Below are 16,319 nucleotides of genomic sequence, written 5' to 3'. Positions count from 1 at the left end.
CCTCTGACCTTTATGGTCTTGATGCTTCAGATTCAGATCATGAAGGAACGGGAGGGTCTGACTTCAACCACCAGACCCAAGGGCTGTGCTGTTCACCATTTAAATGTGATTACACTGTCAGTTAACAAATATACTGTTATTATATACACTCTCTGAACACTTTATTAGGAACACCTGTGGACATCCATGGAACACCGCCTTGTGTCAACAGTCCAAGCTGATGGAGGTGGTGGAATGGTGTGGGGAATGTTTTCTTGGCACACTTTGGGCCCATTAATACTAATCAATCATCTCTTGAATGCCACAGCCTATTTGAGTGTTGTAGCTGACCATGTGCTTCCCTGCATGTCCACAATGTACCCATCTTCTAATGGCTGCTTCCAGCATGATAATGAACCATGTCACACAGCAAAAGTCGTCTCAAACTGGTTTCATGAACATGACAATGAGTTCAGTGTTCTTCAGTGGCCTTCCCAGTCACCAGATCTGAATCTAATAAAACACCTTTGTGCAGGAATTGGCTGATGCGATCATGTCATGGATTGAATGGACCAGAATCTCAATGGAATGTTTCCAACATCTTGTGGAATCAACGCCACAGAGAATTGAGGCTGTTTCGATAGCAAAGGGAGGCCCTACCCAGTACTAGTATAGTGTTCCTAATAAAGCGTTTGGTGAGTGTAGATGTGTTAGTAAACAGGTTTGATTGAAGGTCCAGAGCAGTAGGGTTAATATCGCTTCATTTTATTTCAGCCTGTTTATAATGGTTTAACAATTTGTCCACTAGAGGGCAGCGTTACATGTGCTTTAGACAGCTTCAGAATGTGTTCGCCAAAAATTTTAAATTTACTGGTATAAACTGCATCTATGAGAGTGTAATTCATGATTCCTGTGTCAAATCAATCATGGGATTAACTAACCTTGCTTTAGAAGGCCAGTTGAGTCTAACCAATCTGGTTGGTTGTTCAAGGTGTGATCTTTATTATGGAATTTGATAAATAATTTGTACTGAAAGTGGCGACTGAAATCATTTGTACTGAAAGTAATTTCCTCAATGAAATAGCTCTGTCTCTCTCCCTCTACTCCTAACATGGAGAACCCAATTCACTTGTAATTTGTTACCCTATCCTAGGTTTCTCTCTATGTCCTATATAAAGGGAAACCTAGGATAGAGAGGGAAACCTAGGATATAAAGAGAAATAATAATGAATAATGAAATCAAACTATTTATGTAGCACATTTCAAACACAGATACAACACAACACACCTGACTTTAGCAATAAACTGAGAACATAAAAACCGAATGAGATGAAAACAAAGTAGGATAATCACAGTGAGAACTGTGAGGCCGTAGATGCAAAGTAAGACATTAAAAATAGTAAAAATTGCATAAAATAAGATGAGCTACAAAAAGGACATTTTGAATAAAAGTAAATTTTTACACGTTATAAACAAGGCCCTGGCAGATGAAAGGCTGTAGGTCCACACGGCTCCTTCGGGGGGGCGCTGTCACACAGCAGCGTGCTGTCTCTTATGTTTGCTCCTCTAGGGGGCGCTGTCACACAGCAGCGTGCTGTCTCTTATGTTTGAGGATCTCAGTGGATGTGAGGGTCAGGTCTGTGTCGCAGACGTCACAGTGGTACACCCTGGTCAGCCTGGAGGAGGACGAGCAGAGGGGAACCTCTGGCTCTGAAAAGAGGAAAAGATTGTTAGTCATTTAGTGGCAAACCTTTACATTTACATTTTACATTTACATGTTTGGCATTTAGCAGACGCCTTATTCCAAAGCGACTTACAATCAATACATTTGACTAAGCAAGTGAATCATCAATTCACCAGTTCTAGCAGGAGGCGTAATCTAGCTCAGGCCAGGGGCCACTGGCAGTCGTTGTGAAAAAGTTTTTTTTATTTTTTTGTGCTGGAGAGACAGTACAAGGGGGACAGTAGAGTCTTAGGAGACACAGTATAGGGGAAAAGCAGGTGTCTCAGGAGACACAGTGTTGGGGGGTGGTAAAACCATTCGTCAATAGTATCATGTCAATAGTAATATCATTCCTAACTGATGGCATTTGTCTGTTAGGGTATGAAACAGTAAAATAATGCAACGGCAAAGGTAACGGTAAAGTCTTGAAGGAACATTATGACATTGTGACATTGAAAAGCTGAAAGCAGAAGAAGATCTGGGAAGGCCAGTCCTCTCACCCTCCTTCTCCTGCAGCGGCTGCAGTTCCCCAGCTGGCCTGCAGGAGGCCTCGTGTCTCATGCGCTCCAGGGGTGTGAGAGGCATGTACAGGTCGCAGTTTGGGCAGGTCCAGAACGTGCGCAGACATTCACTGTACAGATCCTTAGAGTCCTGAGAACAACACGGGGGGTTTAGGCTGTTAAAATACCCACACCACTCCTACTGACCTGCAACATTACCAAAGGTAATAATAATAATAATAATAATAATAATAATAATAATAATTCATTGTATTTATATAGCGCTTTTCCGGGGCTCAAAGACGCTGACAATATGGGAAAAACATTAACACAGAAACAACAAGCAACAGTTAACATGAGCACATAGAACACAGAGTTAACGAACAGGCACAGGGAACAATTAACACAGCAATGTCCAGGGGGGGAGGGTTAGGGGAGATGGTTAGGGGTATGGGAGGTTGTATGCAAGTCCAGGGGGGGAGGAGGGGGGGGGGCAGAGTTAGGGGAGATGGTTAGGGGTAGGGAAGGTTGTATGCATGGGAGAACAGGTAGGTTTTGAGGTGGGATTTAAAAGTGGAGAGTGAGGGTGAGTCTCTGAGTGGCTGAGGGAGAGAGTTCCAGAGGCGGGGTGCAGCTCAGTGGAGAACACTCACAGTCAGACAGTTGTATGTGAAGTAGTTGGTGACACGCAGTCCTCCTTTGATGGGGTCAGGCTGAGTCTCTAGACCAGGGAACAAGGTGCCGGGGGCCTCAGAGAGCTCTGAGGGAGGCTGGGGGCCGACGTACAGGTTCGTGGTCTGGAAGGCCGTGAGGCGCTGCAGGCTGTAACTGACCTGGGGAGACAACAAGATGGTGAGGTCACCAGGTCATCTTCTGTATCTGTTACATGTAAACACAGGACCTCACCAGGTCATCTTCTGTATCTGTTACATGTAAACACAGTGGGGATCTTCTGGGTTTCACAAAACTGTGCCAAACCCATAGCGTACTGGCTTACATACAGCGCTCTGCATCAGTAATGGGACAGTGAACTACTTCCATCTTTTGGCTCAATACTCCAAATGTTTGGATTTGAAATTACTTAGGTTGAAGTAGAGATCTTATTGGGCCCTATTATGCACTTCATAAGTCTTAAGCAATAAGACGAGGCGGTAAATCTAAACTTAAGACGTGGAGGCGTGGTCAAGGCCACTTTGCTATTATGCGTGCGGTAGTGGGCGCCTAAAACCCGGCGCTAAGCAAAGAAATTAGTCATGGGTGTGTTTTGGGCGTCTTCTCAATCAACCCAATCAGCGTGCCAGGTGCCAGGTGCCATTCCCAAGTCCTAAGAAGGAGGTCAGCGCGCTTCTCTGCAGAAGAAAGTAACAAGCTCGTGCATGACGTCAGTTACTGCCTGACGGGTGAAGCGCAGCTCATACAAGCATTGCTGCTCTGTAAACAGAATAAAAGAATATATATATAGGCTATATTATACATATTTTAATAATAGGCTATAATATAATTGTAATTGCAATATATTATAGCATTATTAACAGTTGGATCATCAATTGAAAGCGCTAAAATGCTTAGATCACGAATCCGAGGTAACAAAGTCGTTGCCGGTATATGCGCTCGGCGCGCCGTCTTCGTCTATCATAATTCCTTCCTAGGATATATTCCATTGTTCTCTCTCTCTGGCTTAACATTTGCCAGTGGTGGCATTTATACTGTGACCGTAATTGACGTCTTGCCGTGGAGCCACGTGCGTGTTCATGTGTGCCCACATGCATGCGCAAACCGCGGAGGCGCGCTCGTGTTTCAAAACGTGCATGAAGTCTAAACTTAAGAACTTTTCAAACCACTTCTTAGCGCTAGGAGCAAAGTCAGATCGCATAATAGCAGGGGCGCCTAGTGCACTTCATTAACATATGAACACTCCCACAATGAGTAATATATGCACGGGAGTCTTACGTCTTATGTGTGGGCGCCTATCGACACCTGCATAATAGCAGTAGCGTGTATGAAGCGCATAATAAGGGTGGCGGTAGGTCTTAACCTGGCGGTGCGTCTTAATTAAGACTTAAGACGGCAAGTTAAGAAGTGCATAATAGGGCCCATTATGTTTTAGGCTGTTTTTGTTTTTAACGTATTATGTTTTAGGCTTTTTTTTTTTTTTTTTTACTCTGTAGCACTCTGAGATTCTTTTGAATGAAAAGTGCAATACAAATAAAAAAGCATCATTATTATTCTGACCTCAGTGTAGAGCAGGAAGCGGACCAGGCCTTCGCTCAGCTTCTCCAGGTCCCTCTGGGAGACTCCTGGTCCTGCCAGCTCCCCGGCGGTGCCCCTCCCCAGCTGGGCCTGTAGGAGGCGCTCCCAGTCGGCCCGGAGGGTGAGGGAGGTGGAGAGCAGCCGCAGAGCCCCCTCTCCGTCACTCAGGCCCAGCTCCAGCCAGCCGTCCACCACCAGACGCGTGCAGTCAGCGTTACTGTCCAGCGAGTTAGCCACCAGCAGCAGAGCCTGCGACAGAGGGACAATCAACTCAATGAATCAGCATCATACATGCACAGTTACCTCAGGGACATCTAGCGTTAACGGTCACCACACAGGGTTAGAGGGTTAGAGGGTTAGATAGTTAGAGGGTTAGAGGGTTAGATAGTTAGAGGGTTAGAGGGTTAGATAGTTAGAGGGTTAGATAGTTAGAGGGTTAGAGGGTTAGAGGGATAGAGGGATAGAGAGTTAGAGGGTTAGAGGGTTATAGAGAGTTAGAGGGTTAGAGGGTTAGATAGTTAGAGAGTTAGAGGGTTAGACGGTTAGAGGGTTAGAGAGTTAGAGGGTTAGACGGTTAGAGGGTTAGAGGGTGAGAGAGTTAGAGGGCTAGAGGGTTATAGAGAGTTAGAGGGTTAGAGGGTTAGAGGGTTAGAGGGTTAGAGGGTCAGGGTTGGAGGGTTAGAGGGTTAGAGGGTTAGGGAGCCGTGAGCATGGAGACCCCACGACTACTGACCTGCAGGGCTGGGACACACACACAGCTGTACTGACCTGCAGGGCTGGGACACACACACAGTTGTACTGACCTGCAGGGCTGGGACACACACACAGCTGTACTGACCTGCAGGGCTGGGACACGCACACAGTTGGACACATAGGGCTTATTGGTCTCCAGCAGAGTGACGAAGGCCAGCAGCTGGTGTCTGCTGCTCTCCGGTGTACCAGACCCTGGGGTCAGAGGTCAGGGACAGAGGGGGGGGGGGGTATAAAACAGTAGATCAGAGGGCTGAGGTCTAATGTCAGGGCATGATGTCTTAACCTGCTCTGCAGACGAGGTCATGATGTCATGTATATAAAGACCTACAGGCCAGTCTCACCCGTCTCTCTGGTCTCCTGCCCAGGGGTGTGCAGAACCTCTGGGTCGGTGGCGAACACACTGGTGGGGTGGATCACTACACCCTGCTTGTTCCTCGTGTGGAACACCTGAGGCAGGACAGAACCAGACCAGAACACTGTGATATCACATGATAAATGGTAAATGTACTGACTTATATGGCGCCTTATTCCAAAGCTCTTTACAACGGCCTCTCATTCACACACACATTCACACACCAATGGCGGCAAGCTACCATGCAAGGCGCCGGCCCGCTCACTGGGAGCAATTTGGGGTTCAGTGTCTTGCCCAAGGACACTTCGACATGTGGCCAGCCGGGGCTCGAACCGCCGATCTGCCAACCTTGCGATCATTAGACGGCGGCTCTACCTCCTGAGACACAGACGCCCCATGATCACACACAGAGACTGCTCTCACACACACGCAGTGAAAAGGCCTGGGGTGACCGGGGTTAGGGTTAGACGTCAGGGTTAGGGTTAGGGTTAGGGCTGACCTGTTCAGAGTCCTTGACTGGGGTCAGGGTTAGGGTCAGGGTTAGACGTCAGGGTTAGGGTTAGGGTTAGGGCTGACCTGTTCAGAGTCCTTGCGCGTGGCGTTGTGTTCGTCGGGCAGGGCCAGCTGGGGGTAGAGCCCCCGGCACAGAAGCAGTTTGAGCAGCGCCTGCTGGCGGGAGGAGAGGTCCTGGCTGGCCCCCGTGGCCTCCCGCAGCTCTGACACGTTGTGGCGCAGCTTGAACTTCACTTCCTGTATGGGCGGGGCCAGACAAACACATGTATGGGGGCGGGGCCAGTCACACACACATCACAGTGTCAAAAACCATGACCAAATAAGGACAGCTGCAGAGGCGATGTCAGTGACCCTAGATGGGTAGACGGTGACATAAGGTTCAGGGGCGCAGTTTTGTTTGATTTGGATGTAGGTCTGGTTTAATACGGTCCAAGGTTTAATACGGTCCAAGGTTTAATACGGTCCAAGGTTTAATAGGTTGGACACACTGGTGGGGTGGATGACTACACCCTGCTTGTTCCTCGTGTGGAACACCTGAGGCAGGACAGAACCAGACCAGAACACTGTGATATCACATGATAAATGGTAAACAGACTGACTTATATAGCGAGTGAGAAAGAGGAATTCAAGCACCTTCAATGACCCATGTCTATTTTCAAAAACTTTTTAAGACCTTGATTTCTTTTTCTCAAATTCACAAACTTTCAAGGATTTCAAGGACCCGTGGGAACCCTGTTCTCTGGCCTCTCTGAGTCTCACCTGTATGTCTACGCCCTGTCCTGCGCCGTCCTTGTCCTTCTTGGCCCCGCCTGTGTCCTCCGCGTCTGACCCAGACGACCCCTCTCCCTCCTGGCCCTCGGTCAGCCTCAGGACCTTGCGGCGCCCGCCCTCCTGCAGGTCGTGGTCTCTCTTCAGCTGGTGCAGCTTCCTCCTCTCGCTCAGCCTCTCCCTGCGCTGCTCCCTGCCGCCACCAGAGGGCGCCCTGCGATCCACAACATCCAGCAGGCCGTGGCTCCTCAGCAACTCCTGTCGACAGAGCAGAGAGGGACGATACTGTACCATAAACTTTAACACTAGAACAGCCATGTGAGTAAAGAAAAATGTGTATTTCTTTGCACTCGATCAAATTTCAGGACCCTCCTTTCATGACTTTTCCTAGATATGTGCGTTCTACCACCCAGTATCCTTACATTTTCAAAATCACATCAGGATAAGCTAATATAAAGCTATTTTGCAGTTTTTCTGTGTAGGAAGCAGGCTAATTTACAAGACGCGCCAACTAGTGGTCGTTGTGTGTAAGTAGCAGCTTGAGCATTGTAAAGAGGGTTAGGGTTAGGCGGCTCTTTAAGTAAGTAAAAAAGGCACGGCTGTTCTAGTGTTAAACACGCACACACGAGCCTACCCCCCCTACCCTTTTTCTTTCTTTTCAAAATCTTTACTTTTATTCCGTCACTGACATCTCAATGTTTTTGTTGATCGCTAATTTTTGCTGTGTGTCTTGCTGTGAACCACATTCACAGACCATACGTGTACAGCTAAAAGAATGGAAAAAACAGTAGACAAAACATGACATGATTGTACAAATTGCTGAAACTGGAATAAAAATTAAGTAAAAAAAAACAAAAAAACTTGCACACGCATTTAGTAGGATGGGTCTCTCTTACCTTGAACTGCCTGCGTAAGTTGACCATCTCGTACAGGCGCTGTTCCTCCACACCCCTCCTCCTGCACCACTTCCTGGAGCCCCCCCCCCTCTCACCCTTCACCTGTTAACCAATCACAGTCCTGTTAACCACTGTTCCATTAAAGATGCACAAAACGCTGCAAAACATTCAGTCTTATGGTGGTACATGTGGAAACCCCATAGTTTCAGTGTCTCCTGGTTCACAGACTTTACATTTACATTTTTGGCATTTAGCAGACGCCTTATTCCAAAGCGACTTACAATCGATACATTTGACTAAGCAAGGGAATCATCAATCCACCAGTCGTAGCAGGAAGAGTAATCTAGCTCAGGCCAGGGGCCATTGATAGAAGGAAAACCTTCTTCTAAACCGCTTTTTATTTTTATTTATTTTTTCAGACGGACCTGCACCCAGGCGTTGAAAGTGTTGTGCAGGGTGAAAGGGTCTCCCTGGTCGCTGAGCAGGGGCTGGCGGGTCGTGGCACAGTCCGGGTTGTGCTGGGCGCTGCGCAGGAATGGAGACTGGACGCTGAGAGCCGCCGCCACCGTCAACACCGGCTCCACCAGGTTAAACACAGAGCCCAGGACCAGCATCTTACCTGGAACCCACACACACACACACGGGTCAGGGGCACACACAGGGTTCAAGTCACACACACAGGGGGGTCAGGGTTCAAGTCACACACACAGGGGGGTCAGGGTTCAAGTCACACACACAGGGGGGTCAGGGTTCAAGTCACACACACAGGGGGGTCAGGGTTCAAGTCACACACACAGGGGGGTCAGGGTTCAAGTCACACACACACAGGGGGGTCAGGGTTCAAGTCACACACACAGGGGGGTCAGGGTTCAAGTCACACACACAGAGGTCAGGGGAGAAAGATCAGGTCATTATGCAGGAGGTATTGAATGTATGTAGTCATAATAGACCTATCGCTAAGCCACGCCCCAAAATATAAATTGTCTAATCATATCACAGCAAAAGTCACTACAGGCAGAAAACTCGGACAAACAACTTGCTAATATCTGATGGTGGAAAGCTTCTAGACTAAATATTCTTATCATCTTTAAAAAACTTAGAACATTTGAACTCCCGCCATTGTAAGTCATTGAATGTCATTCAGTCACGGTCGGTCAGTCAGTCACTGTCAGTGAAGCGTTGTTTGTTTGTCCGAGTTCTCAAAGGGGGCGTGGCTTAGCAATAGGTCCATTGCAGCTCATAACTGGGACGTGGGCGTGGCTTCAGGTGGTTTACCTATGACTACGTCCACAGGCAGCTGAGCCAGCAGCCTCCCGATGGAGGTGAGCTCCCCACGGGCGTCTAGCGCCCCCTGGTCCCTCAGGTAGGTCACTGCAGTCTGGATGCTGGCCGCGGGAGGAGGGTCGATGAATACAAAAGAGCGTGGGTCTCCTACATTCATACTCTTCATCTGCAAAAGACACCAAGCGTGTTAATTAAGCGTTATGGAACGAGAAGCCATGGTATATCATGGATATCGGCACAGCTAGCGGGGTGATTAGGCACGACGCAAAGCGGAGTCCCGTTATATATACACCCCCTAGCTGTGCCGATATCCACCATATACCACGGCTTCTTGTTCCATAACGCTTTTATACAACGGTTACCACATTTATCTATCAATATTTCACAAAAGAAAGACAAGACAAACTTTTAATTAATGTATTTTAATGGAACTATGTTTTATTGTAAGTGTATTCATCCGCTGAACAGTTGTTTATCGGTTGCTAAGCAACGGTAAGAATGTAACTTCGATAATAGTAATATAAACAAACGCGGAGTAATATGAAAAGATGTGTCAACATTCCATTTAGCCGTGCGTATGTCATGGATATCAGCACGGCTGGAATGCAAACTGACCAATAGAGACAATGGACCGGATCTATCCGTTGTATAAGACACAATATATATTTTTATTTTTCCCAGTAAACCTGGGAAAGCTTACGTCATTTTGGAAGAGGATGATAATATCCATATTACAGTATACTATGTGTCTAGTCTAGCTGTGTTGCTCATTCCAAGAATGCATGATCCTTACAAGTTGTACCTCGTTGTAAAGGTGACTAATCTGCCTTTCCAACGATATAATATACAATACCAATTGGTAATATTAGAGGGGAGGAATAATCAACCGAAATAACGTTTCGGAACTTTTTTTGAGGACTTAACATGAAGGCACTAAAAACGTAATTTTTCCATTTACCTGGAGGACCAGAGAGTCCAGCGCCACCCTGTGGATCTCTGGGACCGCGTAGGGGACGAAGGCCTCGTAGTCTGACTCTGCGTAGAGGCGGTAGCACACCCCTGGCCCGGTCCGGCCCGCCCGGCCCTTCCTCTGCTCTGAGCTGGCCTGGCTGATCCAGAACTCCTGCAGACGCTGCATCTTGGCCTTGGGGTCGAAACTCATCTCCTTCACCTTCCCTACAGGGGGACACGACAGTGATGAACTCGATGCCTGCTTCAGAGGCCGTGCCTTTTCACGAGCTGCACCCCGCCTCTGGAACTCTCTCCCTCAACCACTCAGGCCTCTTTCACACCGGCAGTTCCGAACGCCGGTTCGCGTTCGCGTACCGAAACCTCTGAACGTTGGCGCTGTCTGGCGAACGAGCCCGCGTTCATACCAGTGTATCGTTCGCCAGACAGCGCCAACGTTCGGAGGTTTCGGTACGCGAACGCGAACCGGCATTCGGAACTGCCGGTGTGTAAGCCCTATCAGAGACTCACCCTCACTCTCCACTTTTAAATCCCACCTCAAAACCTACCTGTTCTCCCACGCATACAACCTCCCGTACCCCTAACCATGTCCCCTAACCCTGCCACCCCCCTCCCCCCCTGGACATGCATACAACCTCCCCTACCCCTAACCATCTCCCCTAACCCTGCCACCCACCTCCCCCCCCTTGACATTACTGTGTTAATTGTTCCCTGTGCCTGTTCGTTAACTCTGTGTTCTATGTGCTCATGTTATCTGTTGCTTGTTGTTTCTGTGTTTTCTGTTTTCCCCATATTGTCAGCGTCTTTGAGCCCCTTTGAGCTATATAAATACAATTAATTATTATTATTATTATTATTATCATTATTATTATTATTATTACTATTACTACTATTACTCCCATTTTCCCTCACTGATTGATAAAAGGCCCTGACCACCGTGCCACTTTTTTCGCCACTGTGTAGTTGTTACCGCCCACTTCCTGCCTGTGTAGTGGAGTGTTGCAGTGCACCCTGGTTCCTTACCCGAGTCCACAACAAATCTCACCCCGTCGATGGTGACGGACGTCTCTGCGATGTTGGTGGAGATGATGCACTTCCTCACCCCCGGAGGAGAGATGTCAAACACCTGCAGAGATGACAAGTTAACACACGGTTAAGGAGGGATTATTTATCCTTCGACGGCAACAATTCACAGTCCCTAAATTCGCATTTCCCCTACGGTTAAGGGGCCATATAAAGTTGTACTGAATTTGCGTTTGTAAAACCCTACGAGTTTAACCATCCTCAACTCCATCAAAGTCTGTAAAGGGCAGTTTATTCAACTTGGTCATGACTAACATGTAGGATAGAATACTTTATACAAAGTGGAGGAAAGTTTTGTATTTGTTTTGTTTTTTATTCAATCCAAAATTGATGCAGGTTGTGTGTGTCTATGTTTGTGATCTTTGTTATTGTATGTTTCTCTTTCTTTGTCTTTTGTTGTTTTTTCTTTGATTTTGGTATATAAAAATGATAATAAAAATATTGTGAAGAAATAAAAACTTGGTCATGACTGTATGCGGGTCAGTACCTTGTCCTGCTGGGCCAGGGAGAGGGTGCTGTGCAGGGGCAGGACTATCCAGCGCTGGGTGTGCGTGGCGTACATCTGACACGCCTCCAGGATGGTGGAGATCTCCGCCACGCCGCTGAGGAACAGCAGCAGGTCGCCCCTCTCCTCCGCGGCGTAGCGCTGGTCGATGCCCTGCAGCACGCGCAGGTACGGCCGGGGGTCCAGCTTCTCAGACCGCGAGGGCTGCTCCTCTGAGGGGATGGGCTGGTAGATCACCTGGAGAGAAGAGGAGGGTGAGAGCTTTACTGGGCTGGTAGATCACCTGGAGGGAACAGGAGGGTCAGAGCTTTACCAGGCTGGTAGTTCACCTGGAGGGAACAAGTGGGTGAGCGGGGCGCTTAGGTGGCGTACTGGGTTAAGCGTCGACCATGTAACCCCAGGGCTCCCGGTTCGATTCCGGCCACGGACATGTCCTGCATGCCGTTTGTTTGGCATATGTTTGAAAAATGTAGTCACAGGGATATTCTGTTACCGTGGAATTGCCCATATCACTTTTCTAGAGAGACAGGCTCTCAATCTCGCTAGATGTATTCATGTAAATCTATATAAATTATAGTTATACTCCATCTTGTATACTGCTGCCTATTCCCATGATCCTCCAATACTGACCTGTATGACCCTGTCTGTCCAGTACTGACCTGTATGGGGAACAGCCTGCCGGGGACCTGCAGCACGGGGGCAGTGTTGAAGTATTCAGAGAACAGTTTGATGTTGATGGTGGCGGACATGAGGACCAGGCGGACGTCAGGCCGGGCGGCGAGGAGCGAGCGCAGGACCCCCAGCAGGAAGTCACAGTGGAGGTGCCTCTCGTGGACCTCGTCCACGATCAGAACCTCGTACTGGGCCAGCCCGGCGTCCTGCTGGATCTGCCGCAGCAGCAGCCCCTCCGTCAGGAACAGCAGCTTGGTGGCCGGGGTGCGGGTGGTCTCAAAGCGGATCTGGTACCCCACCTGGAAGCAACAGCAGCCAAATATATCAATGGTTAAACGGACTGACTTATTGTTCGGTTCTAGTAGGGTTAAATGCTATATTCTGGTCAGCCTGGTTGTAAAGCAGGCCATGCTAACCCATCGCTAGTTCAAACAGACCGTAGTAGACTTTAAACAACAAAGAGACACGGATTCAATCATGATTATTATTTACTTGCAAGGAGGACGAATATAAGGCCTCTCCTGCGAGAGACCCCATATTCATACTAATCTCTCCTCCTGTGAGCCAGTCTTTTATTCTCATACAGAAAGGAAAGGAGGAGGCAGTTTGTGATCCTATCAGTCACCTAGATGGTCAGGAGGGCCGTCCCCTGTGATGTCACTATGGCCTTAAGTCAGGGGGCTATTGCACAACATTGCACAACACTCAGGGGGCTATTGCACAACATTGCACAACACTCCCCTACAGCATATATACAGGCCCCTATCATATACAATCTATGCATCGACGTGGACGCCCAACGTGGGGCTGAAGATAAGGAGTGGACAATGGGTGAGGAAAAGTTCATACACAGAGCCCAGAGACAGGCTGTACAAAGTTCACACAGTAATACACAGAGCCCAGAGACAGGCTGTACAAAGTTCACACAGTGATACACAGAATTATACAGAAATGTATAGAGTACATGTACTCTTCAAAATGTACTCTTCAACAAACATATTCACAACATTGTGAAAACATCATTCAAACCTATCACTTATATCGCGCCTTTATCCAAAGCGCTTTACAACGGCCTCTCATTCACACACACATTCACACACCCGTGGCGGCCAAGCTACCATGCAAGGCGCCGGCCCCGCTCACTGGGAGCAATTTGGGGTTCAGTGTCTTGCCCAAGGACACCTCGGCATGTGGCCAGCCGGGGGCTCGAACCGCCGATCTGCCAACCTTGCGATCATTAGACGGCGGCTCTACCTCCTGAGACACAGCCTCTACCTCCTGAGACACAGCCTCTACCTCCTGAGACACAGCCTCTACCTCCTGAGACACAGCCTCTACCTCCTGAGACACAGCCTCTACCTCCTGAGACACAACCTCTACCTCCTGAGACACAACCTCTACCTCCTGAGACACAGCCTCTACCTCCTGAGACACAGCCTCTACCTCCTGAGACACAGTCTCTACCTCCTGAGACACAGCCTCTACCTCCTGAGACACAGCCTCTACCTCCTGAGACACAGCCTCTACCTCCTGAGACACAGCCTCTACCTCCTGAGACACAGCCGCCCCAAGAAATATAAACATATACGTTCTGCCATGCAGTGTTTTATCTCCATCTCTGTTCCAGACATGGTTCCAGGCTGAGTGTTCAGTAAGACAATGTAGATAGATACAGGTCGATTCAACAAAGCGTGCCATTTTATAAATCGGAGTTAGGGCCGCTTTTCGTTTTTTTCAATGCACCACAATACTGTAACAAAATCCAAGATTCTCTAGAAATGTCGGCTACTCTCTTAGTGTCTCTGAGGCAATTTAAGATGCTGGTAATGGACTGTGTCAAAGTACTGCTATGTTTCACCTAGCTAGCGCATAGTATGGTTTAAAAAGTTTTTGTTGTTGTGTTTCTCTTCTGGCCTTTGTAAGCAGGGCTCTGGTCTCAGAGAGACTCCCCTGCATAAATAAAGGTTAAACACAAAATACAAAAACAAATATAAATGTACACTAACACTTAACAATTACAATTCAGAAAATACTCTAAAACAATATGATGTAAAATGAATACATAGTGGCCTGGGGTGGTCCAGTGGTCTAGCACCGTGGTCTACAGTGCACACATATGCCCATGTCGGCATGGGTTCAAATCCGGGCCATGCCCTGCTGACATGCCCTCTTCTCCTTACCTTCCTGTCTATCTTCACTATCTCTATCCAATAAAATGAATTATATGAATATGAGTGGGACTGCCAAATGAATGAATAAATGAAGACTACATACCTTGGAGCCGTACTGGTTGAGGCTCTCGAAGCTGACCCTCTTAGCCAGGGAGATGCAGGCGATCCGGCGGGGCTGTGTGCAAGCGATGTGGCTGAACCCAGAGGCCAGGAGGTACTGGGGCACCTGGGTCGACTTCCCGCAGCCCGTGTCCCCCGCCACCACCACCACCGGGTGGGCTCGGACCAGCTCCACGATCCGGTCCCGGTACTGGAAGATGGGCAGGTTCTTCTGCTCCCGGCACAGTTTGGCCAGTTTCCCGAAGCTCTGCCGCTGGCTGAAGTCCAGGAAGTGGAGGAGGGCCAGTCTGCAGTCTGCTATCTCCTGAGCCCCCGGCCCTGAGGAGCTCTGCCTGGGTCTGTGTCTGGGCTCAGACCTGCCATGCCCATGACGCTCCTCCACATCCCTGGTGCACACAGACACGTTGATCCGATACTGGGCGTCATAGTCTTTGGGTAGACAGAGATCTACCCCTCCACTGGCGGTCTGATTATCCGTGTCTTCTTCCTGTCTGCTGGCTGCCATGTCCCTCTTGGTCTTGAACCTCTGGAAGCGGTCAAAGAAAGCCCAGAAGTCCCTGTGCTCGGGGCTGCCGGCCTGGATGTAGTCATGTGGCCGGAAGAAGATCTCGTCCAGCTGAGCTCGGTGCTGGGGGCTGTCCCAGTCCCAGCTGCGACTCTCCCTCCTCCTCTCTGACTCCATCTCTGGACCTCCGAGGTGGATTATTAAGAGTCTTTTACTCTGACATCATGTAGAGACAGGAGAGGTTGAGTTGGGAGCTAGATGGCAGGGAACATATCTGTCAACTGTGAACATTTCAAACCTGCAAACTGCGACACTTTAAATGAATGTGCAATAATACTATGTGCAATATGACAACCCACGTGTACAGAAGGTTCAGAGATAGGAAATGTTAGGATATTTATAGCATAGAGTACAGCACAGTGTTTTATTTGTATAGTAGTATAGTATAGTGGATAGTGTACATAGCCTTTATTTATGTAAACCAGCTCTTCTCCCCTCTTGTTTTTAGTATTTTTTTCCTAGCACCAGGGGAGCCCCCCTCCCAAATTTCGTTGTATGGTACCTGTACTATATCAATGACAATAAAGACCATTCATTCATTCATCTGATCTGTAATATTTAAGGTGTAATAATAAGGTGTCTGACCTCATTCACATCCCAGCTGAGAGAGACAACATCGACCGCTCTTCTTTTAGATTACCGATGCTTCGTTTTTCCACGATTTGTGCCATAGGCCTGTTCATCTGTTAATAATCTATTCATCTGTTTGTTGTGGCTTTTTTTGGAACGAGTATGAGACAATGAATGATGTGTAACTTCAATTAGTAATAAGTCTTATGTGTATAGTTCCACAACCTAAATGTCAACATGTGGTAGTGGTGGGATTGCTTTAGCTGCTGAAATCAACGAAACACTGTGGACGAGGCTGATTATTCTAGCTGGTAGTTTGGACTCAGATTGAAAAAGAGTAAATCTTTCTGTAGTTAAGTTATTATATGATTACCTTGAGAACATTAGGCGACCATTCGGCTGGAGAGTTTTCTAACTACTGTGCGACACAATAACATGTCCTACAGGGAACGTGTACACCAGCTTTAGTGTCCTACGTTAGAAAGGTTCCTACATGCAACAAACACGGTTTTAGAGTGGACCACCACTCAAATCAACGCACATGGGAGGACTGCAGTTGGGAGTAACCTAATCCATCCAAGGTAATTGGTGTTTTCTTGTGTGCCTTTTTACCAGACCAGTTAGTGATTGTTAAGATGGTACATTA

The 16,319-nt window shown here is 48.0% G+C and overlaps 2 protein-coding genes across 2 annotated transcripts in view; both read right to left on the bottom strand.

The window, feature by feature from the left end:
• LOC308172729 (NADPH--cytochrome P450 reductase-like) overlaps positions 1-16,319 on the bottom strand; it is a 155,452-nt gene that overhangs the window by 85,678 nt on the left and 53,455 nt on the right. The window lies entirely within an intron of this gene.
• Positions 1,305-15,220, bottom strand: dhx34 (DEAH (Asp-Glu-Ala-His) box polypeptide 34; the record flags this gene model as incomplete). The annotated part of the gene is made up of 16 exons (XM_080547445.1): positions 1,305-1,689; positions 2,203-2,353; positions 2,856-3,035; positions 4,435-4,701; positions 5,291-5,397; positions 5,547-5,652; positions 6,134-6,307; positions 6,830-7,096; positions 7,735-7,836; positions 8,160-8,353; positions 9,010-9,184; positions 9,977-10,194; positions 11,011-11,113; positions 11,558-11,812; positions 12,235-12,546; positions 14,522-15,220. 16 exons carry the CDS (start codon positions 15,218-15,220, stop codon positions 1,559-1,561), a joined length of 3,441 nt encoding a protein of 1,146 aa, XP_080403571.1. The 3' UTR covers positions 1,305-1,558.

This window comes from Nansenia antarctica (assembly GCF_963989245.1).
Source record: "Nansenia antarctica genome assembly, chromosome: 17".
NCBI classification, from domain to species: domain Eukaryota; kingdom Metazoa; phylum Chordata; class Actinopteri; order Argentiniformes; family Microstomatidae; genus Nansenia; species Nansenia antarctica.
Note: the sequence above shows the minus strand (reverse complement) of the source record. Positions and strands in the feature narration are given on the sequence as shown.